This window comes from Crinia signifera, chromosome 6 (assembly GCF_055691185.1).
Source record: "Crinia signifera chromosome 6, ASM5569118v1, whole genome shotgun sequence".
NCBI lineage: Eukaryota > Metazoa > Chordata > Amphibia > Anura > Myobatrachidae > Crinia > Crinia signifera.
The window spans coordinates 114,702,021-114,727,238 of NC_139222.1; the positions used below are offsets into that span (position 1 = coordinate 114,702,021).

The window sequence follows — 25,218 nt, forward strand, 5'->3', positions numbered from 1 at the left end:
TAGGAAAGCCCAAAGCGTGGCGAGTGTACACTGAATACATGTAAAGTAAACCACGTCCCCTCGCGGGGCTCGTTGCGCACACCACGCTTCGGGTTCGGTGGCTCACTGCGTTTGCCATACTATCTAATGTCAACTCCACGCCGACGTGGTGTCAAAAGGTCGGGAGGACGCGTTACACAGCCCCTCTCCACGCTTCGGGGTGGCGTGGATAGTGGAGGGGGGTGCCTAAAAATATCATTGCATGTCATTGCAGTGTAGTTAACTTAATGGCATCGCACCCTATCAAATCGCATGCGATTTTGCGTGAGGTGCGATGGCATGCGATGCGATAAGCCCGGGGCCAGAGAGGTGAATAAATTGCTTAGGAAGATCGCATCGCACTGCACTAAAACGGGACATGCAATGCGATTTCACTACGCAGAATAGCCCACTAAGCAAAGTGCTTAGTGGGCGCCCTGGTACTACACAAGTACCTATTCATTCGATGGTGTTTTCATTCCTATTTGTAAATACGAATGTCCCATCAATATGAATACGAATAATCGTATTTTTGGCTTAGTAAATGCCAAAAATACAATTACACCCCCCCAAAATTTTATTTTACTATGAAAATACGATTTTTTTTTACGAATTTAGCTTAGTAAATTTCCCCCAATATGTCCAGTTTGAGCAAGACATAGCACACGGCTTGCAAAACCTTCCTAAAGATAAGTTAGTAAGCAGGTGTGTGCAGACTGCAGCATGGCATGACACATATCCCTTAATGCTGGAAGCAAACACCGACTGCAGCAGGCAGTAAAATAAGTAAAGCTGGTAACAGACACCAAAATGCCCATGGGACAGCACCGAGCACCGCCTGGCTGTTACTGCCCCCTGTGTCCACTTCAAGTTCTGAATCTCTTATGACTAAATAGCTAAGGGAGGAGTCATTACGGTTTATTATGGTGCATTCAAGTGTTCATTGACATTTTGATACTATTGTCTATAAAGTTATAACAAAAAAAAGGTCAGAATATTGCGTTAGAAGCAGGCGGTCCATTAGGACACCCCGCACGGGTGATTGGCTGGTTGCTTTGCGGCTTTCCTCTTCCGCCGGATGATTGGCTAGTTGATGAGCGGCTTTTCTCTTCTGCCGGATGATTGGCTGGTTGCAGAGCGGCTTTCCTTTTCCGTCCCGTCTTTTCTCCTGACCTTCTGTCAGACTCTCAGGCTCAGCTCGGTCACTAAACGGGTCCATTACAGCTAGAATCATGGTTGCGTACTGGAGACAAGCCGGGCTCAAGTGAGACACCGCGGGGGATACGACATAGCAGGGATGGGGGCTCTGGCTGCCAGGGTGGCAGTGTAGCATTGCTGGTTTTACTGCATGCGCGATCATGTTTCTCCTTAGAGCTTAATGACGAATACTATAGAATGACACCAGTAGGAGATCATACCTGTGTATTTAGGGGTGCCAAACGGGTTTAGGTTGGGCCAAGAGAAAACTTAATTTTGGCTATAAAGTATATATGTCCGCATGTATAAGAAATCGCCGGTTCTAGCAGGTGCTTCAATAGTAAGACGACCCTGTCATGTATAAAGTGATGGCATCAGCAGGTATTAGACAGCATTTGTGTGAATATCTGTTATCAGGATGTGGTCGGCAGGTCGACAGTCAATAGGTTGAACACTTGGTCGACATGGAAAACGTAGACATGAGGTGTTTTTTTTTTTTTTCTTTCAAATGTTACCATCCGAGTGGACCTAGTTATAATAATGTGCTGAGGGAATCAAGCCATGTGGGGTATTGGTAAAAACCTTCACGTGACCGCTGTCACCAGGGAGAGGAAGGGGGGGGAAGAAGCCATCTTCTGTTCTCAGGAAGGGATCAGGATGTGCATGGAGGTTAATATTTGGCATTTACCTCTTACAGGGTACATTTTCAGCTAAACTTGCTGGGTGCGAAATCTGGAGTGGATGGTGCTCCAAGGTGGGGTGAAAAAAAGGAAGAGGGGAGCCCAGCTCAGAGTAACTAGACTCCAACTGTAGGGGTTAGAGATTTGTACAGGGGGATAAGGGCCCTGGAGGCAGGCAGAGAAGGACTGTGGGGATGGAGGAAGTGGAACAGCTGGAAAGGGATTATGTTCATCCAAAGACTACAGAAACGCTGCCAATGGTAACACTAGATGTCCCTGTGACCCAGTACATTGACTGGCACCTATGCATGTATTCTCAGATCTATCCCCCTTCTTTACAACACCCATGCACATATTACCTGTGGTTTTGCTTTATATAACAGCCTATTTCTGTTTTTCAGTTATATCCGGTACTCTCAGATTTGTGCGCAGGCAGTAAGAGCGGCACTGAAACCACAATTTAAAGCAGAGGCAGATAAAGCAGCAATTGCCAGCGTGAAGGTCGTCAAACCGAAGAAAGCGTAAGTGGCGCAGACCTTCCTTGTTTGAAAGTGTATACATAGCATGGTAAACTGCAGAGAGGTCCCTTAAGTAACATTTAAGATGAACAAAAACCAGAAAGTTAATGTCTTAACTAGTTGATGTTATAATTTGGCACTCCAACTTGGTTGTGAAGTCAGGGATGTTGGATGATAATCAGCCCAGTGTGTGCAGTAAGTTTGATACTTATTCCACCCACTGAACGATCATGATGTCAGAGTTATGACTTCACAGTAGGTTTTGTACATAGCTTACTAGCTTTAAGAAACAAATGTGACCATAAACTGTGGAGGGACTATAGGCTCTGAAGGCTGCATGTAACCTATCACTGATGTACACTATATGGGAAGATGTAGTGCTATCCAATAGCACAAGATGGTGAAAAATGAGGGAATCCGTCCCAGGTGTAGGTGTGCTGCATCAACTCCGTGGACTCCCTACCAGGGCTCCAGAAAGGTAGATTTGCTTGGAAATAATGGAGGAGTGCACAATCAGTTATTCAGAAAAGCAATTTTTGCTGCAATAATTACCTCACATTCTTATAAGTTAGCAGCGGTAAGTATATTCTTTCAAAATCACCGGGTCACAGCCTGGATATGTCCAAAGAAATCAGCTCACCGCTGTATGCTGATCTTCCTTACCTTGGCTAGAGTGTCTCCTGGGAGCCCGGCTTCTGAGCTGATTTTCAGACGTATCCAGGCTGTGACCCGGTGATTTTTGAAAGCATATACTCACCAATGCTAACATATGTATGTGAATTAAATATTGCAGTAAAAATCTTGTGGAATTATGAGAAATGTTGGTGCTTCTGGTTACCTCTGCTGCCTATTTATAAACCCAGGAATCAATCCCTATGATTCCAAAAAACATGTGGTACAGAACATGGGTGTAGAATGATAAAAATGGCGCTGAGGAATACGTATCTTTGATACTGGATCCAAACGATTTCTGTTCTTTGTCTCCTCTCCGCCTTATATGCTCAAGATGAATGTTTCCAATATGAATATAAATCCCTTGCAGTACAAATGGCTTTTATTGTTTACTTATTCTTCGCTCCTCCATTCTTTTCTTTACAAGTATGTATGTAAAAAAAAAATTGAAGTTCTCTTTTTGTGAAATACATTTTAAATTGATTTAGTTAAAAACTACAATTTCCAGGTAGTTTAACGGTTTAAGGTAATGTTTGAAATGATATCCTGCTTATGGTTAATTCTTTCTTTCAGAGCCTGAGCTTTCGAAAATAATATTCAGGAAGTGACCCCATGTGACCTGATTGCTTGAAGAATGTGTCTACATTTGTTGTTGTCCCCTTTCTACATTAAACTGACCCTATAATTCAGTGTTTGGAGTTGTGTGTTCTTATTCCTTATTCATGGAAAACTACATAACATAGTTTGATCTATTGGCCTGATTCATGCTTGTTTGGAAGGGGCCCAATCTGGCCTCGTTCTGATGGAGGGGGGGGGGGGGGGGGGGCGAGGGTCTGCGCGTGTGCTCAGTGTGTTCTCAATTTGGAAACCAGTTTTTGCCTGCAAAGAATATTTAATACCGATTAAACATGGTTATTAATATTATTGCTACTACTTAGTTATATGGTCAGCTGACCAGTTCCCAGCCACTTTCAGTGAAGTGGGTTGTCCCAAGTCAGTGATATGTCAGTTAGGCTACAGTGGGAAATGGTAAATCAGCTGGCAGGTTCCTCTTGCTTGGCTGTGTTTGCTGCCTTTTATAGAGGACCTGGGTATGGAGTGGCACTGGTGAATTATAGGAGGGAAAGCTGCTGTTTTCCACACCTACTATTGTATAGTAAAGGTGCCTGTCTGTTGGGACCTACAGCTAAAGATATGGAAAGTCTCGCATGCAAGTGTAGCTCATAAAATTTAATATATGAATGATTATTTACAAACAACAATTTCTGCATTACTGTATGTTAATATTCATGGTTTATTGCATTTTAAAATATATAAATATTATGTATACAGAGATTGGCTATTACACTGCAAGTTCAGATGTGACTGGTAGAGAGCAGTCCTTTGAGCTTTCATAATCCAGTTTCCTTAAATATCCCATAAATTGTAAATGCATGCAGTAAAGAAGCAGGTGTGTATATATGTAATAGCCAGTCCCTCCCCCTCCCTCCTTCCTTATACACAGTTGCGAGCTCCCTATCCTAACCCTACCACCCAGCCCCCACACACACAAAAAAATATATATATATATTTGGGCAGACTTAGCACCCTTGCCACACTTCGACCAGCCAAACAAGCATGGGTGCCCTGTAGCTGCAATACCTTAATGCAGGTATGTCCAAACTATGGCCCTCCAGGTGTTGTGAAACTACAAGTCTCATCATGCCTTGCCACAGTTTAGCTTTTAGGTAATGCTAAAACTATTGCAAGGCATGCTGGGATGTGTAGTTGCACCACAGCTGGAGGGCTGTCGTTTGGACATGCCTGCCTTAATGGCTCCAGTTGCCAGTCCACCATTGCAGTCAATGCAACTTTATTCAAACCTCGCCTGTACACATGCTGCCTTTCTCCCAACAATGTCCTTTTTTTCAACAAGGTCCTTTCTAACAGCTGCACCAGTGATCAGATTGTTCTTAGCAGTGGATCTACTCTAGAATCTTAGAGGGGCGTATCCAGGCCATCCCTACTCTAGATGATTCACAGGATTACTCCAACCAAAACATTTAAAGTACACCTGCTGCTCACACATATTGAACACAGTAATTTCGGTACTTATGTATTATCTGGGCTCCCATGTTAAATGCACCCCATTTTTTTCATACCCCTACTATCCAACTACGCATGGAGTTGATTTTATATAGTGTGGTGAGCCAACATGCCCGAAGCGTGGCGAGCGGACGCGGTCTCATAAGAAAAACGGGAGCCCAGATATTACATAAGTACCGTAATTTATTTTACGATCCCCATGGCAGCCATAACACTGGGATATCTTCCCTTCTAGTTTAGACAGAATGTTTTTCAGGGACCGCCCACCTTGGGTATATTATTCTCCTCCTCCCTCTCCTCTGTGTCTTTTTTCTTTCTGTCTCTGTTAGTTAGACAGTGCAGGGGTGTTAATTTTGTTTTAAACAGGGTGCCTCAGCTGAAGGGTTAGCTGCCTGGGAAGAAGAAGAGGAGTGTGTAAGGAGTGTGGACCTGGTTCCTGCCTTACAAACACTAAGTATACCTGCCTAAAAACAGCGCCGCCGGCTAGACCGGTTATCATGGTACCTGTAGTGCGCAGGAAAGGTGCGGGAAATGGCGGCGTCATGTCCCTCCCAATGTTGGACCAGAGTGGAGTGGTGAAGGCTGTTTCGGAGCTGAGCTGGAGACATTACAGTGAGTCTCGCGGCAAAGGTATTTGAAGCAGCACCGCCGGCAGAAGTGCGCAAACGCACTCACTTCCGCCCAGCGCTTACACAGGTGCGCCGTTTAATGGTTCCACCCGGGTATTGGGATGGAGATTTTAGTTCCGCTTGACCATCCTGAGATCTATGGAAGCGGAAGGCTCAGGGTTAAAGCGCGCTATCTAAACCTGTGTTGCTAGCAGACTGTCATTTGTTTTCTGCAGTCTGCTGAGCTGGATCAGAGATGGATCTGCCTTCTTCCCCCAAGCCTATTGATGCCCAAGTGAGGTAACCCTTTGTTTTTATGGGCATTAGAATGTATTTTTATAGATAGTAATTTACTCCTTCTGGTTATAGTGTGCCTTCTTCACCTATACACAAGAAGAGGACTGCTAAAAAGAAGGTTGCCTCATGTACCTGCATGGCATGTGATATGCTGTTTTCCTCAGCTAATAAGGAGACACTGTGTGGAAAATGTTTACAACAGGCATTCCCAACCACGTTCCTCAAGGCACACCAACAGTGCAGGTTTTAGTGATATCCAGCCTTCAGCACAGATGGTTTAATCAGAATCACTCAGGTACTAATTATGTCACCTGTGCTCAAGCCTGGATATAACTAAAACCTGCACTGTTGGTGTGCCTTGAGGACCGTGGTTGGGAATGCCTGGTTTACAAGCTCAGACTAAGAGTACTAAACAAGTGGAGCAAACAGATGTATTGAAAAATCTGATGGAATGGATGAAAAAGTATTTTGTTACTAAAGAGGAATTTAGGCAAAGGCAAAATCCTAAAAGGTCTAGAGAGCAAGCAGGCCTATCACAGGAGGCATATGATTCTCAAAGGTGAAATTGCTACTAAAGATGATTCAGGAGACGAATCTGGGGAAATAGAAGATTCTAGAACCTTCAACTTGGAGCTAGTAGTCTATTAAAGAATATATATAAGACTATGAACTTTAAAGAAGTTATAGATACTGCAGAAGAAAATCCATTGTTCCAAGATAAATCTAAGAAAACCAGGACTTTTCCAGTCCATAAAGTGATCAGAGGCATGATAACCAAAGAGTGGTCTAATGTTGATAAGAGAGTGGGAGCAAATAATAGATTGGAGAAAATGTACCCCTATAAAGATGAAGATTTGCTTAATTGGTGCCTTGTTCCTAAGGTAGATGGCGCAGTAGCTGAAATTGTATCTAAGACCACAATTCCAGTGGAGGATGGTGCGGCCTTCAGAGACGCAATGGACAGGAAGATGAAGAACGCTTTAAGGAAAGTCCATTCTACAGCTGCGACTTCGCTTAAAGCTAGTGTGGCTACAGCGTCAGTGGTGAGAGCACTTAGGTTGTGGTCAACTTATTTACAGCCAGATATCGAAGATCGTATATCCAAGCAATACCTAATTAAAAGTGTAGAAATTATGCAAAAAGACATTGAGTACTTGTGTGAATCCTCTCTGGACACAGTGTCATTAGCGGCTAAGACAGTGGCAGCTGGAGTCTCAGCAAGAAGGGCCCTATGGCTGAAACCTTGGAGTGCTGATGCAGGGTCTAAAAATAGACTGATTATGCTTCCGTTTGAAGGTACTTATTTGTTCGGGTCTAAATTAGATACTATGATTCAGAAGCTTTCTGGTGGGAAATCGACCAGATTACCACAGGATAAGAGAAATAAATTCCCTATTCCAAGCTCTAGCAAACAAAGTTATAGAGAGGCTAAAAGTTACCGGCCAGGCCGTCCTTACTTCGGAAGAGGTAATACGAGTACTCCCAGACAAGCTTTTCGTCAGTCCTTTGGGAGAGGAGGAAGGTCATGACTATCCATTGAGAGTGGGGGCAAGACTGATGATGTTTGCAGAGACCTGGAGAGAAACTATAAGAGACAAATGGGTCCTAGACATCGTCAAATACGGATACAGGATAGAATTCCTGACAATACCTTATCACAACAGGTTTATAGTCTCAAGGACACCAAAAGACAAGAGACAAAGACCAGAACTGTGGGCAAAAATCCAACAACTGTTGGATATGGAAGCAATAGAGACAGTACCAGAGTCTCAAAGAAGAATAGGGTTTTACTTAAACCTGTTTTTAGTAAAGAAGAACACAGGTGGTTTCAGAACCATTTTGGATCTGAGAGAACTCAATACATGGATAAAGACTCTGAAATTCCGCATGGAATGTGTGAATTCCATTATGACAGGATTGAAAAGAGGCAAATTTCTAGCATCAATAGACCTTCGAGATGCATATTACCATGTACCAGTATGTCCACATGACAGGAAATATTTCTCAGATTTGCAGTGATGGGATGCCATTTTCCAATTTACTTGTATTCCTTTCGGGCTCAAGACGTCTCCCAGAGCATTTACGAAGGTGCTGGTACCCTTGATTGCAGAGTTGAGACAAAAGAAGATCCAAATATGGCCATATCTGGAGGACTTGCTGGTGACAGGAGAATCTAGGCAGATGGTGCAAAGAAATATCGAAATAACTATCGAGTTTCTACAAAGACACGGATGGGTCATCGATACAGAATGGAGCCAATTGAAGCCCTGTCAGAAGATCCAGTTTATGGAAATAAGAATCAGAATTTGTGGTAGCCCTGTCATTGGAAAAATGTTCAAAGATACATCATTTAACAAAGTTGTTGTTACAGAAGAAGAGATTTCCTTTGTCTCAGGTGTTCTAGTTGCTAGGTATGATGGCATCATGCATCCACATAATACCTTGGGCACAGTGGAGAATGAGAACTCTCCAATGGCAATTTCTCCACTGTGCAAGAAACAAACTAATACTGACCACAGATGCGAGCATCTTCGGTTGGGGAGCCCATTTCCAAGAAAGATCAGTTCAAGGAACTTGGTCAGTGGAAGAGAGCCTGAGATCCTCCAATGCGAGGGAGTTACTGGCGGTATGGAGAGCGATGGAACATCTTATTCGGGAGATTCAAGATTCCCATCTGAGAGTCATGTCAGACAACAAGACTGTAGTCTCTTATATAAATCATCAGGGAGGTACCAGAGCCAAATTTCTGATGGAAATTTCAGGGAAGATCCTGGCTTGGTCAGAGATGAATCTTCAATCGATATCGGCAGTCTACATTCCAGGTCCAGAGAATGTAGTGGCAGATTTCCTGAGTCGCAGAGAGATGCTACCTGGAGAATGGGAGTTAAACCAGACAGTCTTCGAGTTGATTGTAAGAAAATTCGGAGAACCAGAGATAGATCTCATGGCTACTTTTTCCAACAGGAAGGTGAATACCTTCTACTCCAAGTTCTATCACCCACAAGCTCTAGCAATGGATGCCTTTTCAATTAAATGGAAATTCAATCTGGGGTATGTATTCCCACCCATTCCTATGATAAGCAGAGTGCTGAAGAAAATATCAGAAGACAAAGTGGAAGTGATATCATCCTACCGAATTGGCCCAGGAGACCATGGTTCTTGACGGCTCTAAACATGATGATTCAAGAACCTTGGAGTCTACCAATACAATCAGATCTACTGATCCAGGGACCAGTCTGTCATCCAGATCCAAGCATATTTTCCTTAAAGGCGTGGATATAGAGCGGAAGATCTTGAGAAGATATGACCTATCCAATCAAGTGGTTGAGATGATTCTGGAAGCCAGGAAGAAAGTATCATCACTGGCATATTATAAGACATGGCTTAAATTCCTGAGTTGGGGAAAGTTTAAGGAAGAATTTCATGAGATATCAACGGCTAAAGTTCTACAATTCTTGATGGATGGATTCAAGATGGGGCTAGCAACTGCCACGATTAAATCACACATTTCAGCCTTAAGTATCCTTCTTGACCGTAGTCTAGGAAAAGAGAAAATGGTGAAAAGGTTTTCAAGGGCCATGAGAAAGATTCAACCTCCTATGAAATCGTTAGTAGCACCCTGGGATCTGAATTTAGTCCTGATGGTGTTATCAAAAGAACCGTTTGAACCTTTGTCGGTAATTCCCATGAAATTTCTATTATGGAAGGTGGTGTTTCTCATCGCAATAACTTCGGCAAGAAGAATTGGAGAACTTCAAGCCCTATGGGTAGAAGAACCCTACTTAGTGATTTTCCCTGATAGTGTAGTCCTGAGGACGAATCCGAACTTACTCCCAAAAGTTATATCATCTTTTCACTTGAACCAAGACATAACTTTACCAAGTTTCTTCCCAAAACCTGAGAATGATGAGCAGAAGACCTGGCACATGCTAGATCTGGTACGAGCCATATCAATTTATAAAGAAAGAACAGTCAATTTGAGAAAGACAAAGCATCTATTTATCATTCCAGAGAGTCCAAGGAAAGGTTTATGTCCAGCCAAACAGACCATTTCTAGGTGGGATGCAGTCATCTATTAGAATGAACTTAGGTCTACCGTCATTAGGTAGACCCCACTAGGTCGACTGGCAGGAAGGTCGACCTGACTTAAGGTCGACATGGGCCAAGGTCGACATGACTTAAGGTCGAATTTGCACAAAGGTCGACATGAGGAAGGTCGACTGGTCATAAGGTCGACATGGGTTTTTCACTGTTTTTTGAGCCGACATGTGCCGACAGGCGGTATTTCATGCCCTACCATCCACTAGGGCGTGGTGGGAGAATAAAATAGTGTGCTTAGCGCAGCGAGGCACCGTGCCCGAAGCATTGCGAGCGATGCGAGGGTCCGATTCTCATTGCCAACTGTGTCCATGTCGACTGTGTCGACATTCGGATCAAAAAACCGTGAAAAACCCATGTCGACCTTATGACCTGTCGACCTTCCTCATGTTGACCTTTATGCAAATTCGACCTTAAGTCATGTCGACCTTGGCCCATGTCGACCTTAAGTCAGGTCGACCTTCCTGCCAGTCGACCTAGTGGGGTCGACCTAATGACTGTAGACCTAAATGCAGTCTGACGAATGATCCCATTCCTTCTAGGTGGATCAGGGAAGTGATCGTGTATGCTTACCAGCATGAGGATAAAGAAGTACCCTCTATCATAAAGGCACATTCTACTAGAGCAATCTCAACGTCATGGGCTAAGAATTCCAAAGCTTCAGTGAAAGAAATATGCTTGGCAGCAACTTGGTCTTCAGTCCATACATTCTCGAGACATTATGCCCTGGATATAACAACTGCCCACTTTGGGAACCATGTATTAAGTGAAGCTCTGTCAGAAAAATAATACTGACTAGAGAAATAAATCCTTTTACTTACATATATCTTGGTCTCCCTCCCATTTTTTGTAAGCTTGGGTATGTCCCAGTGTTATGGCTGCCATGGGGATCCTTAAAGAAAAGTGCGAATTATAACTCACTAATAATTCCTTTTCTTGTTAGATGATCCCATGGCAGCCATCTAGATCCCTCCCAAATATATATGTGTTTTTCAGAAACCTATGAGAACGGAGACCAGCGAAAGACACAGAGGAGAGGAAGGAGGAGACTAATATACCCAAGGTGGGCGGTCCCTGAAAAACATTCTGTCTAAACTAGGAGAAGGGAAGATATCCCAGTGTTATGGCTGCCATGGGATCTCTAACAAGAAAAGGAATTATCGGTAAATTATAATTCGCACTTTTTGTTCCTCAAGCTGTATACCCCTTTCAAGGTGCCCATACATGTTACAATTATTGTATACAATATCGCATCTCGGTTTTGCGATGAGATCTAGTACAAAAAGTATGTGCAGCACATACTTTTTGTAGATCTCATCTCATCGCAAAACCGAGATGGGATCAGATGCGATATTGTATACAATAATTGTAATGTCTATGGGCATCTTTAGACCTGCGACCTGTCAATTACCTGGCATTCTGAGTGCCGGGTCATTTTGCCAGGTGCAGTCTGACCCTCTTTTACACTGAGCAGCAAATTACCGGGTTAAAAATTTCAACCCGGTAATTTGCTGAATTACACAGGTATTTTTTTAAGTGTGAAAGGAACAACCCAGGTCGCCAACCCTGGTAAAAAAAAACAGGGTAAGTGACCTGGGATTTAAGTCCCAGGTTGATCCTTTTACATTGAGGAACTGCTTCACCTGGTAATTTGATGTTCAGTGTAAAAAGGGTAGTAGTGGTCAATCCAATTAGCCATGAGTTAGCATAGCAGCAGCTGCACTTTACAGCAGCCTGAACTTGCTCAAAACTACTCATAGCCTTAAGGCCTACAAACATTAATGAATGGATCCAGGCTGGGAGTGGGGTGCAAGATGCAGCCTTTTAATTTCTTCACGATTATTTGGATTAACCCATGTATGTGACTTTAGAAGAGTGCATTACGCCTACAAAAGAGCTGTATCCATGTGTAGTAAATGAGCACACTTTGTATTGTGTTTATTTAAAGATTAGTCTTATATTTATTAGCATCAATTCAATATTATAAACCACCTAAATAAGGCAGTATGTATATATTTTTTAATGTGTACATTATGAACATACAAGCATTAGGTGTAGGCTGTGATTAGGGTAAAATAGTACTGTTAACATTCTCACTGTTGACATGCCTAATACACACATGCCAAAAACGGTATAGAATGTCAACAGGGTCTTTAAGCTGACATTCACACTGTTGAAATGTGGACAGTTTTGGCATGTGCGTATTAGGCATGTCAACAGTGTGAATGTCAACTTTAAGACCCTGTTGGCATTCTATACCATGGGTCTTTAGACTGTGGCCCTCCAGATGTTGTGGAACTACAAACCCCAGCATTCCTTGCCACAGTTTTGCTATAAGGGAGTGTTAAAACTGTGGCAAGGCATGCTGGGATTTGTAGTTTCACAACATCTGGAGGGCCACAGTTTGAAGACCCATGTTCTATACAAACACCCCCCACCACCACCCCCGATGTGTAACTGCAGATCTCCAGTTAATGTAGATTATCTCCAATTTTACCGCACATCCTAGGACTTCCATGGTAAATTATTAAATTACAATGACACTATATGGTAAACTGGGCATTCACTATGTAACTTTTGGGGGGCTTTGCTAAATTCATAGGCTATACAGTAGGAATTCAGGGGTAGATTTATTAAGCTCAGGGAAGTGATAAAGTGTCTGTTTTTTATCACCGGCCAATCAGTTCCTACCTGTCATTTTTCAAACCAAGCCTGTAACTTCACAGGTAGGAACTGATTGGCCAGTGATAAAAACCAGACACTTTATCACTTCACTGAGCTTAATAAATCTGCCCCAATATAACTAACCTAACATCATTTGGTTGCACAGGATACAAGCAGAAACTGCTACAAGCTAAAATTGCTGATGAAATGTTATTATTTTTTTTAACAATGAATAGGTCGCACTGTGGTCTGTGCTGGTAGAATCTTTGGTAGAATTCAATTTCTCCATATGTGTATAGCAAAAAGGATTTGTTACATTCCTAATATATAGCATTTTCATGCTATTTCAAGAAAAATATTTAAGCTTCACATCGTCGTCCTCTTCTACTCATACACCTTTTCTATGTTCTCTGTGACATTTACCTCTTCAGTTTCTTCCACCACATCTTCTAAATAGTCCTCAATTTCTGCAGTGGCATCTTGGTACTGCTGGTATTCGGCAACCAGATCATGAACATTGCATTCAGCCTCAGTAAATTCCATTTCATCCATGCCCTCCCCCGTGTACCAGTGCAGGAAAGCTTTCCTGCGATACATTGCTGAGAATTGCTCTGCAATCCGTCCGAAGATCTCCTGAATGGCTGTATTGTTGCCTATAAAGGTACATGCATACTTGAGGCCACGTGGTGGGATGTCACAGACTGCTACCTTGACATTGTGGGGAATCCACTCTACAAAGTATGCGCTGTTCTTGGACTGCACAGCCAACATCTGCTCTTCTACTTCTCTGGTGGACATTAGACCACGGAATATGCCAGCTACTGTTAAGTAGCGTCCATGGTAAGGGTCACAGGCAGTCATCATAGTTTTTGCATCAAACATCTGCTGGGTGAGCTCCGACACTGTGAGCGCTCTATACTGCTGGCTCCTGCGAGACGTTAAAGGAGCAAATCCAGTCATGAAGAAGTGGAGACGAGGAAAGGGCACCATGTTGACAGACAGCTTCCTCAGGTCTGCATTAAGTTGTCCAGGGAAACGTAGTGATGTGGTCACTCCACTCATAGTCATTGAAACCAAATGGTTAAGATCACCATATGTGGGGTTGGACAGCTTCAGGGTGCGGAAGCAGATGTCATACAAGGCTTCATTATCAATGCAGAATGTGTCATCTGAATTTTCTATCAGCTGATGGATGGACAAGATGGCATTGTAAGGTTCCACCACTGTATCTGAGACCTTGGGTGATGGCATAATGCTGAAGGTGTTCATTATCCTGTCTGGGTACTCCTCACGGATTTTGTTTATGAGGAGAGTACCCATTCCAGAGCCTGTTCCTCCTCCAAGAGAGTGTACTAGCTGGAATCCTTGAAGACAATCACAACTTTCACTCTCTGTTCTTACTACATCCATCACCGATTCAATCAGTTCTGCTCCTTCCGTGTAGTGGCCTTTTGCCCAATTATTGCCAGCGCCAGAATTGCCTATTGAATTAAACCATATAGATAAATGTAACAAGTTATGAAAAAAAAATATTAAAACCATAATCAAAAATTTATATGTAAAAACTGACCCTATTATGTTATGTCACCCTTTAAATTTTATCAAACAAACCCCTGTTTTGATCACCGCAAGGCATTGTAATGAAACATTATTAGCAAAAAGGACTTATTGAAGATATAATAAGACAACATCAATTGCCTCCTGGTGTATTTCAAGATAGGTATCCGAACACATCATCACTATTGGTCGACAGTCCAAAGGTTGACAATGAAAGTTGACAGGGTCAAAAAGTCAACATGGTCACAAGGATGATATGGAAAAGGTCAACATGAATTTCTTTACAAAATTTAGAGCCGACATGTGCCGACAGGCGGTATTTCATACCCTACCATCCACTACAGCGTGGTGGGAGAATATGATAGTGTGCTGACCACTTATACTGTGTGGGTATGGGTCATAGAGTCAACAGAATGAATGTTGACATACATTAGGTCGACCACTAAAGGTCGACAGGGCTTAGGTTGACACATGAAATATGACAAAATGGCTAGGGTCGGAAAGTCGACATAAGCATTAGGTTCAATAGTGGAAGGTGGACAGTCAAAAGTCAACATGAGTTTTTCACTTTTTTTTTTTATACCAGAATTTCTATGTGTCAGCATGGACACCGTATCAGTGTACCGTGTCCCCTCGCATGGCTTTCTGCGCTCGCCATGCTTCAGGCACGGTGCCTCGCTGCACTTGGCACACTATTAAATTCTGCCTCCATGCCCTAGTGGATGGTAGGGTATGAAATGCCTCCTGTTTTGGAAAAAAAACATGAAAAACTCATGTCGATCTCATGTCCTCTCAATGGGGGTTATTCTAGTTCATTCTTTCTGACAAAATCCTTCTTAGATGGACAAAACCATGTGCACTGTGGGTGGGGCAGATGTAACTTGTGCAGAGAGAATTTGATTTGGGTGGGGTTTTTCTTCAAAGTGAGATCTATATTGCAGTGTAAAATAAAGCAGTCAGTATTTTCCCTGCACAGAAACAAAATAACTCACCCAAATCTAATTCTATCTGCACATGTTACATCTGCCCTCCCTGCAGTGCACATGGTTTTGTCCATCTAAGAAGGATTTTTTCAGAAAGAATGAACTAGAATAAACCCCAATATTTCTAACATATGGGTTTAATGGTCTTATAAGAATACTCTTACCGTGGATGAAACTGTCTGGACGGAACATGGGTCCAATACTGCTGGAACGCAAACTGTCCATGGTGCCAGGTTCCAGATCCACAAGCACAGCTCTAGGAACATACTTATGGGCTATGGAAGAAAATAACGCACAATATGTATCAAGAGAAGATAAAACTTGACTTCAACAATGTCTATCATGTTTCTTCACTCCAAGTAACTGCAGACTTTGCAATGATGTAGTGGACTTACAATGCGCCTCATTGAAGTAGACGTTGATCCTTTCCAGCTGTGAGACGGTATCTCCTCTGTAGCTTCCTCCATTGTCAATCCCATGTTCATCACTGATAACCTCCCAGAACTGCAGTTAAACACAAAGACCACATTGGACATTGTGACTATGGGCCTTATTACATAGTATGGATCGCTAATTAGAGAAATCACAAATCGGTAGATTGGCTAACTGTGTGTGTGTGCAGCGTTACCGCTATTTGTAAATGAATATGCAAACGGTTAGCAGTCGCAGTTTGTCAGGAGGCCAGCATTTCTGGGCATTTTCTGGATGTGTCTGAAAAGCCACAGACCTGCCAAGGCCTTTTTTTGGTAGATCTCGGATGGATCTGCAAATTGACCACGATTTGCAATGCATTCGCAATTTTGCAGTGGACGTTTATTCTTTCTTTCTTCCAGCCTTCTTTCTTCTATATAGAGAAAACGCAGTTTTCTTTACATAGAAATCCAAACAGAAGTAGGCCTCATGAACAGACCTCCTGTAAGGGATAACTGCTTCTACCTTTATTTGGTTGTACACTTTTGTCACGTCTACATCTCTCATCCACATGCATTATTTGCTCCCATTCATGATTGCAGGACTAGCTTCACCCACCCTATGGAATTCTCCCCCACGCACAATAAGACCATACTCTAGTCCAGTGGTTCCCAAACTGTGTGCCACAGCTCCCTGGGGTGCCTCGGGACACTTGCAGGGGTGCCTCGGGTTGGTCGTCCAGGACCAATTCTAATGATTTATGATCAATTATTTCTGGACAAAACCAGTGCTGGTGGCTGCCAATCATAAAATGTGTACAATCAGAACCAAATCCTGCCCTTTACCACATAACTGAACCTAAGAAGCACATATAAACACAATCTACTTAATTTGATATATATTTTTGGGGACCTAGGGGTGCCGTGGAAAATTCTGATACTCTGGGGTGCCGTGATTAGAAAAAGATTGGGAACCCCTGCTCTAGTCTACAAACCGTTAAGCTTTCACTGAAAACTCACCTCTTCCAGGTAGTTTATCATATTTCAGAAACACCCCTGGCCAACATCGCTGGGTCACCGTATCATACAGCCCACCATGAACCTTTGCAATCTGGTGGACTTTATGCAATATATATGACCTTTCCTTGTATATCAATGACTATTTCCCTATAGATTGTAAGCTTGCGAGCAGGGCTCTCATACCTTTCTGACTGTCTGTTACTACCCAGTTTGTTTTATCACTGTTTCCAATTGTAAAGCATAACGGAATATGCTGCGCTATATAAGAAACTGTTCATAAATAAACAATAATAAATATATCTCCATTAATAAAAAGTGATAGAAGCCTTTCTATATCATGTAGGGATGAGTAATGCAGACTAGGATCTCCAGCTACTCCTGTCCTTATTTCCCCAATAATGAACTCATTGTTTTCACAGATAACCCATTAAATTAGTACCCGAAATTCAGCAATGATGGGAGCATACCATTGCCTGGCTGTATTTAGCACCCAATAAGATGCTTGGGGTGACCTTAAGGGCCTCCAGTGTTCATACGCTTGTCCTTCAGTTGTTCTCCAAAATTAATTTACTGAAATATCTGCTAGAATTAACCAGATGTGTGCAACGTTATAGTTAAAGGCCACAGTGATTTATTTCTTCCATAAAGTAATACAATTCATTACAGTTACAGTAGAGGCATTCAGACAAACTAAATGACAATCTATGGTATTATGAGACTGTTCTAGGTCAACATGACAAAGGGATGGGTTCCTCCAGCCTCAATATTGATGTGACAGGCAGAACTAAGATTTGGCTGATAGAAAGAGAATATATATACAATGCAGGTAGCTGTTTCCCGATTGATAATTATGTAATGTCTGCATTGGAGTAACTTATTTCATAAAGAATAATTGTTAGTGGGAGCCGCAAATTTAGGAGGTGTTCCGGCTTGAAGGAGTCTGGGATAAATGACATCTTTGTACATAATTTATATTACACCACTGTCTAGGCCCCCCACCAATTCTGTGTCATTTTTAAGTATTTGTCGCAGCTCCCTCCCCACACACATCACAGGAAGACTCTGTGGTTTTCTGACAGCTGACAACATATAATTAAAGAATAACAAAGTTGTTTGACACTCATATCTTCAAGTACATTCACTAGACCATCCCAAGTATACCTTATCAGCCTTCCCCACAGCAGCCAGTAGCCACAGACACACCCTCATCTCCCAGAACGATGCAAGCCCTTCCAGCATTAATGGCAAAGTACTGCTGAACTTAGAATGGTCACAGGACCAAGTGAAACAATGCATCACACTACTATGATCCTTGCCGTACTATGTGAAATATTGTGATTAATTACTTATTATTATTATTACTTATAATATTATTATTATTATTATTATTATTATTATTAATGTAGTGCTTAAGGGTGTAGCAATAATGCAATCCTGAACTTTACTGGTCACAGTTTTTAAGAGTTAGTTACACCCAGAACGGAATTTTCAGTTTGAGTAGAGTTGGTGTAGCAATGCTGAATATTACGTATCGGGAATTGAGCATTTATCCAGTCTGTAATGGTCCAGGAAACTTCTCCTTGCTTATAGAACACTTTCTAGTTTCAAATGGGTAGCATTGTTGTCATGGACTTTGCTCCATGAACTTTCCTTTCAACCACATGGCAAATTCATGGAGACAGACAAAACATATTTGTGAAGAAAACTGGAGAAAAGCATTCTCTTGCTGATATCTGGGGATGCCCGCTGGAACCAGAGGAACAAGTGACCCCAGGTAATGAAATGTATATTTATTTTACCGGATATTTCTTTAAGTTTCAATGCTTTCAGTCTCTATCTGATAATTTACACTAAAATAATTAGTGATAACTTGCTTCTCTCAATCCAGATAACAAGAGATACGGTTACGATGGACTCAGGCTCTTGGGATGCAAGCTGTCCAAGTTCCAGCGCCGGAATCCCAAATGTCGACTATAACACCAGCGGCAGAATCCTGTAATTCTGACAGCTGGCATACCAACAGTAAGTCTGCTGGGGTGTTGCAACTTTAGATGGGGGGGGGGGGTTAGGTCCGAGTGGAAGATAGGGTTAGGGGGTGGAAGTTAGGGTTAGGCTGTGGGGAGGGAGGATCAGGGCTAGCCACTAACCCCCCCCCCCCACACACACACCTTGCCCGCCTTAGTGCCTAATGCTGTGTGCACTAAGGGTGAGGGTTAGAGCTTTGCAGCTATTATAGGGGGTTAGGCGATAGGGAGAGAGGGTAAGTATACTTACCCAGCCCCTGTTGGGATTTTGTTCAGCGCCATGTCTTCTGACCTCCAGCATGCAGTCCACCGGTCACACATACTAACGTTGTTCATAATAAGAAGCTTTTTTTTTTTTTAACAAGACAGTGACTACAACTAATGTCATGTTGCGACCTAAATTCTCAGTTTCAAAACTATGTCTGACCTGGTGACATGTGTGACTAAAAAGATTGGATAAATGAGTAATATGACTTCATGTTTTTCTAAACAACACAATCTTTTATAACCCAGGAGTTCTGAATCTGCTTTGACACCTTAAGAAATATGTTTTCATATTATTTCGGGGAAGTTACCAGCACCAAGACTTCTCCAGGCCTCCGAGCTGTTATATTTATAAACAAAATAATCAGTCATTTGTTGACAATAGCAAAATACTTAAGTATAATAATCAAAAGCATGGTGATAAGATCCCTATTCATATAAAAACCCTTTTCTTTGTTATAATTGACATTTACATTTAGCCACCATTTGCTGTAAATTCTGGGCAACTCTGTCAATCACCTTACTCTTTCCTGTGTGTATCACACTCTTCTATCATAGGGATGGTACACATTAGAATTATATTGGCACAATGTGTACGCGATTGTGTTCCCTCGTGGATCACATGCAGCATCTTATGGTTTGCCATGTTGCACAGCCAACTGGAAGATATTGTGCACGCTACATGTTCAGTCTTAATGGTTGGACTCATGAACATGAGTACTAGGTGTAAACGATGAAGAACAGCTGCTGTGCGCTGTGGTCCAAGGGGAGACAAAGGCCCAGATTCTGGTTAGTTCGGGAAGCTGCGAACATCGCCTCTGCGCCACGAGAAATCATTCAATAGTCCCCAACCATCTAATTATTTCTCCTGCCTTCGCAAATAAAAGTCAGTCTGAACTGACATTTATTTACGTGTGCCTGGCTGAAGACGGAGCGGGCATCGGCCCGCCCATGTACCCATGGGAACGCTAAGCATTTTCATGGGGACTCCCATAAAATGCTGGGAGTTCCCCTGGGTGAGCCCCATTACCGTTGCCGTATGCCCCCCAGCCCAATGTTTGAGAATGACTAAGCAACTATACCAGTCACCAAAGCCATTCGCAAAAGGGAGCTGCATGTGAGCACAATAGACCATGAGCATGCACAGTCCCCAAACATCGGGACGGGGCCGAAATCACTAAAAAGTGAGTGAATCCGAATGACCCCAGAGTTTTAACAAGAATGTACTTTTAGGAATTGAGGGGTAGATTTATTAAACTTCAATCAGGGGAATATGCGCTATCCCCATGCGTTATGGCAGGGGATAGCGCTTCCCCTGATCTATCACACCCACGATGCGGGTGTTAAACAGGCGGCGATGCGGGGCAGGGGGGATAGCGCAGCGACGTTATTTTAAAAAGAGTGCCTGCGCCTTACCTGATGTATGATCCGGCGATGTGGGGCTTCGTTCTTTATGGAGCCCCGCCCCGGATCGCCATCTTCTTCTGGTGATGTGGGTCTCCTGCTTCATAGTCAGCGCCGCTTGCTGGTCTCCGGCGTCTTCAAATTCAAACTGCGCATGCGTCGGGATACACAACATCCCCGGCGAACATTACCCGGCCCATGCACAGTTTGAATTTGAAGACGCCGGAGACCAGCCAGCGGAAAACTGCGCATGCGCCGGGTACACATCGCAAGACAAAGGTATCCGGCACATGCGCAAAAGATGCCGCCGGACGCCGAAGCACCATTCGTTATGGGTGGAAGCTTACCCCCGGCAGGAGGGGATAACGCACTCCCATAACGTGCAGGCAAGTGTTAATACAGGCAAGTGTTAATACATTCGGTTGCAAATCAGGTTCACTTCACCACAATATAGTGGTGAAGCGAACCTGTGCCCATAACGAACGCCACGCCACCAATGATAAATCTACCCCTGAGGGGCAGATTTATTAAGCTTGGAGAAGAGATAAACTGGAGATAAAGCAGAGAAAAGGTAAAAGGAGATAAAGCACCAGCCAATCAGCTGTGTTTGAAAAAGACAGTTGGGAGTTGATTGGCTGGTGCTTTATCTCCTTTTACCTTTTCTCTGCTTTATCTCCAGATTATCTCTTCTCCAAGCTTAATAAATCTACCCCTAAATTCCCTTAAGAAACAAGAAGATATACAGTATATAAGTTGTTACTGGCTCATTAATGCGTATAATGAGGTAAAGCCTGATTTTGATATATCTCTTACCCATACTTGCCTACTTTTGAAAACTAGTTTTAGGGAGATTATAGTTGGTAGTAGAATTTTGTACAGCGACCAATTGAGGGGGTGTGTCATGCTCCACCCAAAGGGCGTGGCTAGTTCCATATATGGGGAGATTGTGAAAAGAGACTGTTAGCATGACACCTAGAATCATGGGTGTGCACTGCTACATCTGAGAGGAATCTTTTAAAATGGCTTATATCCAAATGTAGATGATCCCCAAAGCAGTAAGTAAGAGCTACTGCTGCTGATACGTGTCAGGGATTGTTCCATATAAATAGCCACATGACATGCATGTAGCCTTCACTGTAGGATCACTGTGTTTTATCACCAATGCTGGGAAATGGTGCTGATTATTTAATGTAAATGTAGCTATCTCTCATTCCCTTTTTCCCAAAAATGTGACAGCTACATAATGTGGCCTAGGTGAAATGAGGGAGACTTCTAGAGGGAGAGAGCGAGAGTGCTGCTATTTCAGGGTGTCTCCTGCAGAATGCAGGAGGGTAGGCAGCTATGTCCTTACCTCTAGTATGGAGCTGGTCAATGTGCAGCTACTGACAATGAGAGTTGTGGTGGCCAACGTATATCAGTGGCATCAGCTAACATTCACAAACTCCCTCAGTAGTTGCATAGAACCTTGCCTTAGCATAAGGTAGTAAATCAAACTTCTGCTGCATCACATGAATACAACCACTTTGCATGCACCTCTGAATCTGCCCATCACATTATATGAAAATGAGTATACTTGTTACATTATGTTTCATATTTTATTTCTGTCCTGCTGGGTGTTCAGTCTGCTACATATCTTTGTTCTATAACAAGTTTGTTTCATGCTCACCGAGGGGCTCATGCATTCATGCATTGCATAAAACCACTTACACAGAAACCCAACACTTCATAAACACTTGGGAGAAGTAAACAGACGCGCTCATTAGAAAAATGGCGTACACTATAGCTGCAGTACTAAAGGAAGACTGGGAGCTTCAGGTTTTAATGAAATTGGTATTACTGTCTCTAAAATGTCATTTTGTTAAAGATGGATGAGCTGTCATTAGTCTGCCGGTAAGACAACTCAAAGCAGCATATTTTGTGGGAGTGGGATAATCAGGAAATTAATTGTACCTCAGTCCTTGATCTAACTGATAATTGTAACAGAATGTACAGTATTTTAACTGTATACACTACAAATACATATTATAATAATAATAATAATTATTATTATTAATGTATTAACAGTTTCTTATATAGCGCACACATATTCCGCAGCGCTTTACAGAGAATATTTGAACATTCACATCAGTCCCTGCCCCAGTGGAGCTTACAATCTGTATTCCCTACCACATGTACACACACACAGACATTCTAGGGTTAATTTGTTGGGAGCCAATTAACCTACCAGTATATCTTCGGATTGTGGGGGGAAACCGGAGTACCCGGAGCAAACCCACGCAAGCACGGGGAGAATATAAAAACTCCGCACAGTTAGGGCCATGATGGCAACCAAACCCATGTGCTGTGAGGCATTAATGCTAACCATTACACCATCCGTACTGCCAATATGACTGCATGTTTATGGCCGAGGCAGGCAACTTGCGATTTGCTGCAAGTTTTCAAAGGTTCCCCGATATAACAGTACCACAGGTAGAAGACAAATTCACAAAGAAGATCCACCACACAGATATTTTTCTAACTCCTATAATGCAATTTAACATTCATAGAGGTGTATCATTTAAATGCACATAGCTGTGAAAATTATGCATTTAAGAAAATCACGTTGGAAGCTATACCATCCTGTATAGAAATATACATATGTGCTCCTGCCCAATAGCAGTCTTCCTCTGGTAATCCTAGTATCATTTCTTCTAGACAAATGTATTGGAGATCAGCAATAGGTCAGGAGCTGATGTGGGGTGAAATTGCAGGACACGTACCTTTGCTCCAATTTGGTTACCGCACTGGCCTATCTGCAGATGGACAATCTCACGCATGCTGAGGGCAGGGGCGGCAGCTGTGAACTTTCTGTAGCTCAAATAGACAGTGATGCAGCTAAAGTAGAGTATTTCAGTTTTTATACTGGAGCTGACGTCACCAGTAGACTCATTATCTCTTCCAAACTGGGGCTGTTGTGTGAAGGGAAAGAGGAGTTCAAATGCTGCTTATCAGAATGCATACTGAAAAGAAATAAAAAGTTTATATATAATAGTTAATAGATTGTGGAATATCATTAACCTGCTGTTTTATGGGCAGTAGCACTGGGGACTCGGAACAGGTACTATTTAGCTGGTACATATAGTATATTGCGCACAATAACCTAATACCCTCTGATCAAATCCTCAGCCCAGAATGATGGAGAAACATGTTAAGGAATGTGGTCTGACGTACTGTATATACACTAAGCAGGGTATACGGTCACTAGGTCGACATGCATTGGGTCGACCACTGAAGGGTGACATGGGGTTAGGTTGACACATGCATTAGGTCGACATGTGCTAGGTCAACAGTCAAAAGGTCGACATGGGTTTATTTTTTATTTTTTTTGAGACTACCGGGGAAATTTACTAAAGGAAATTTGTAAAAAATAGGTGTATTTGTATCTAGAAATACACTTATTTTTGACATTGACTATCCCAAAAATACGGCAATTCATATTCGTATTGATAGCACATCAGTACGACTACGAATTGCCATATTTTCGGGATCGTAAATGTCAAAAATAAGTGTATTTCTGGAAACAAATACACCTATTTTTTTACAAATTTCCTTTAGTGAATTTCCCCCTACATGTGCCAACAGGCGGTATATCATAAGAAGAAAACAGTACCTTTTAAGCATGGCTAGCGCAGCGAGCCATGCAAGGGGACGCTGTACACTTTTTTTAGTTTTCATTCGGGATAAAGCGAAAAAACCCATGTCGCCCTTTTGACTATCGAGCTTGTTCATGACGACCTAATGCATGTGTCGACATAATGACCCTGTCGACCTAAACCCCTGTCGACCTTCAGACATGTTGACCTTCATGTATGTCAACCTTCAGTGGTCGAACTTCCTCTTGCCAACTCTATGACCCATACCCATGAACAGATCGGAGATGCAGCTTTACACTCTTCAGCTTCCCCTCCCCCGGACTGCTCGCTGACTACTACACACATTTGAAAGCCAATCCCTTATTGGGCGGGTATGGCTCATTAGGTCGACCAATATTAGATCGACATGCATTGGGTCGACCTCCAAAGGTTGACATGGCTTAGGTTGACACATGGTAATAGGTCATCATGGCTAAGGTCAACAAGGTTGGAAGGTTGACACAAGCATTAGTTCGACAATGGTAAGGTCGACAGTAAAAATGTCAACATGTGTTTTTCACTTTTTTTGTCCCTAATGTCTACATAGTCGACTTGAACGCTGACAAAGTGTACCGTGTTCCCTCACTATGCTCGCCATGCTTGGGCACGGCACCTCGCTGTACTTGGTACACTGGGGCAGATGTATTAAGCCTGGCGAAGAGATAAACTGGAGATAAAGTGGAGAAAAGTGGAAGGAGATAACGCACCAGCCAATCAACTTCCAACTGTCATTTTTCAAACACTGCTGATTGGCTGGTGCATTATCTCCTTCCACGTTTTCTCTACTTTATCTCCAGTTTATCTCTTCGCCAGGCTTAATACATCTGCCCCACTATTCTATTCTCCCTCCCCGCCCTAGTGGATGGTAGGGCATGAAATACCGCCTGTTGGCACGTCGGCCAAAAAATTAGAAAAACTCACGTTGACCTTTGGACCACCATGGCCCTAACTGTATGGAGCTTGTATATTCTCCCATGCTTGCAGGGGTTTCCTCTGTAGCCTCATAACCAGGGGTTTCATGCTAGTAACCAGGGGTTTCATGCTTGTT

The 25,218-nt window shown here is 42.7% G+C and overlaps 2 protein-coding genes across 2 annotated transcripts; one reads left to right on the top strand and one right to left on the bottom strand.

The window, feature by feature from the left end:
- Positions 1-1,122: 1,122 nt before the first annotated feature.
- ATP5F1E (ATP synthase F1 subunit epsilon) lies at positions 1,123-3,774 on the top strand. Its single transcript, XM_083146854.1, has 3 exons — positions 1,123-1,282; positions 2,297-2,416; positions 3,659-3,774. Exons 1-3 carry the CDS (start codon positions 1,251-1,253, stop codon positions 3,663-3,665), a joined length of 159 nt encoding a protein of 52 aa, XP_083002980.1. The 5' UTR covers positions 1,123-1,250; the 3' UTR covers positions 3,666-3,774.
- An 8,786-nt stretch (positions 3,775-12,560) lies between these two features.
- Positions 12,561-23,510, bottom strand: TUBB1 (tubulin beta 1 class VI). Its single transcript, XM_083146855.1, has 4 exons — positions 23,259-23,510; positions 15,773-15,881; positions 15,542-15,652; positions 12,561-14,318 (listed from the first exon to the last, which is right to left on the bottom strand). Exons 1-4 carry the CDS (start codon positions 23,313-23,315, stop codon positions 13,222-13,224), a joined length of 1,374 nt encoding a protein of 457 aa, XP_083002981.1. The 5' UTR covers positions 23,316-23,510; the 3' UTR covers positions 12,561-13,221.
- Positions 23,511-25,218: the final 1,708 nt, after the last annotated feature.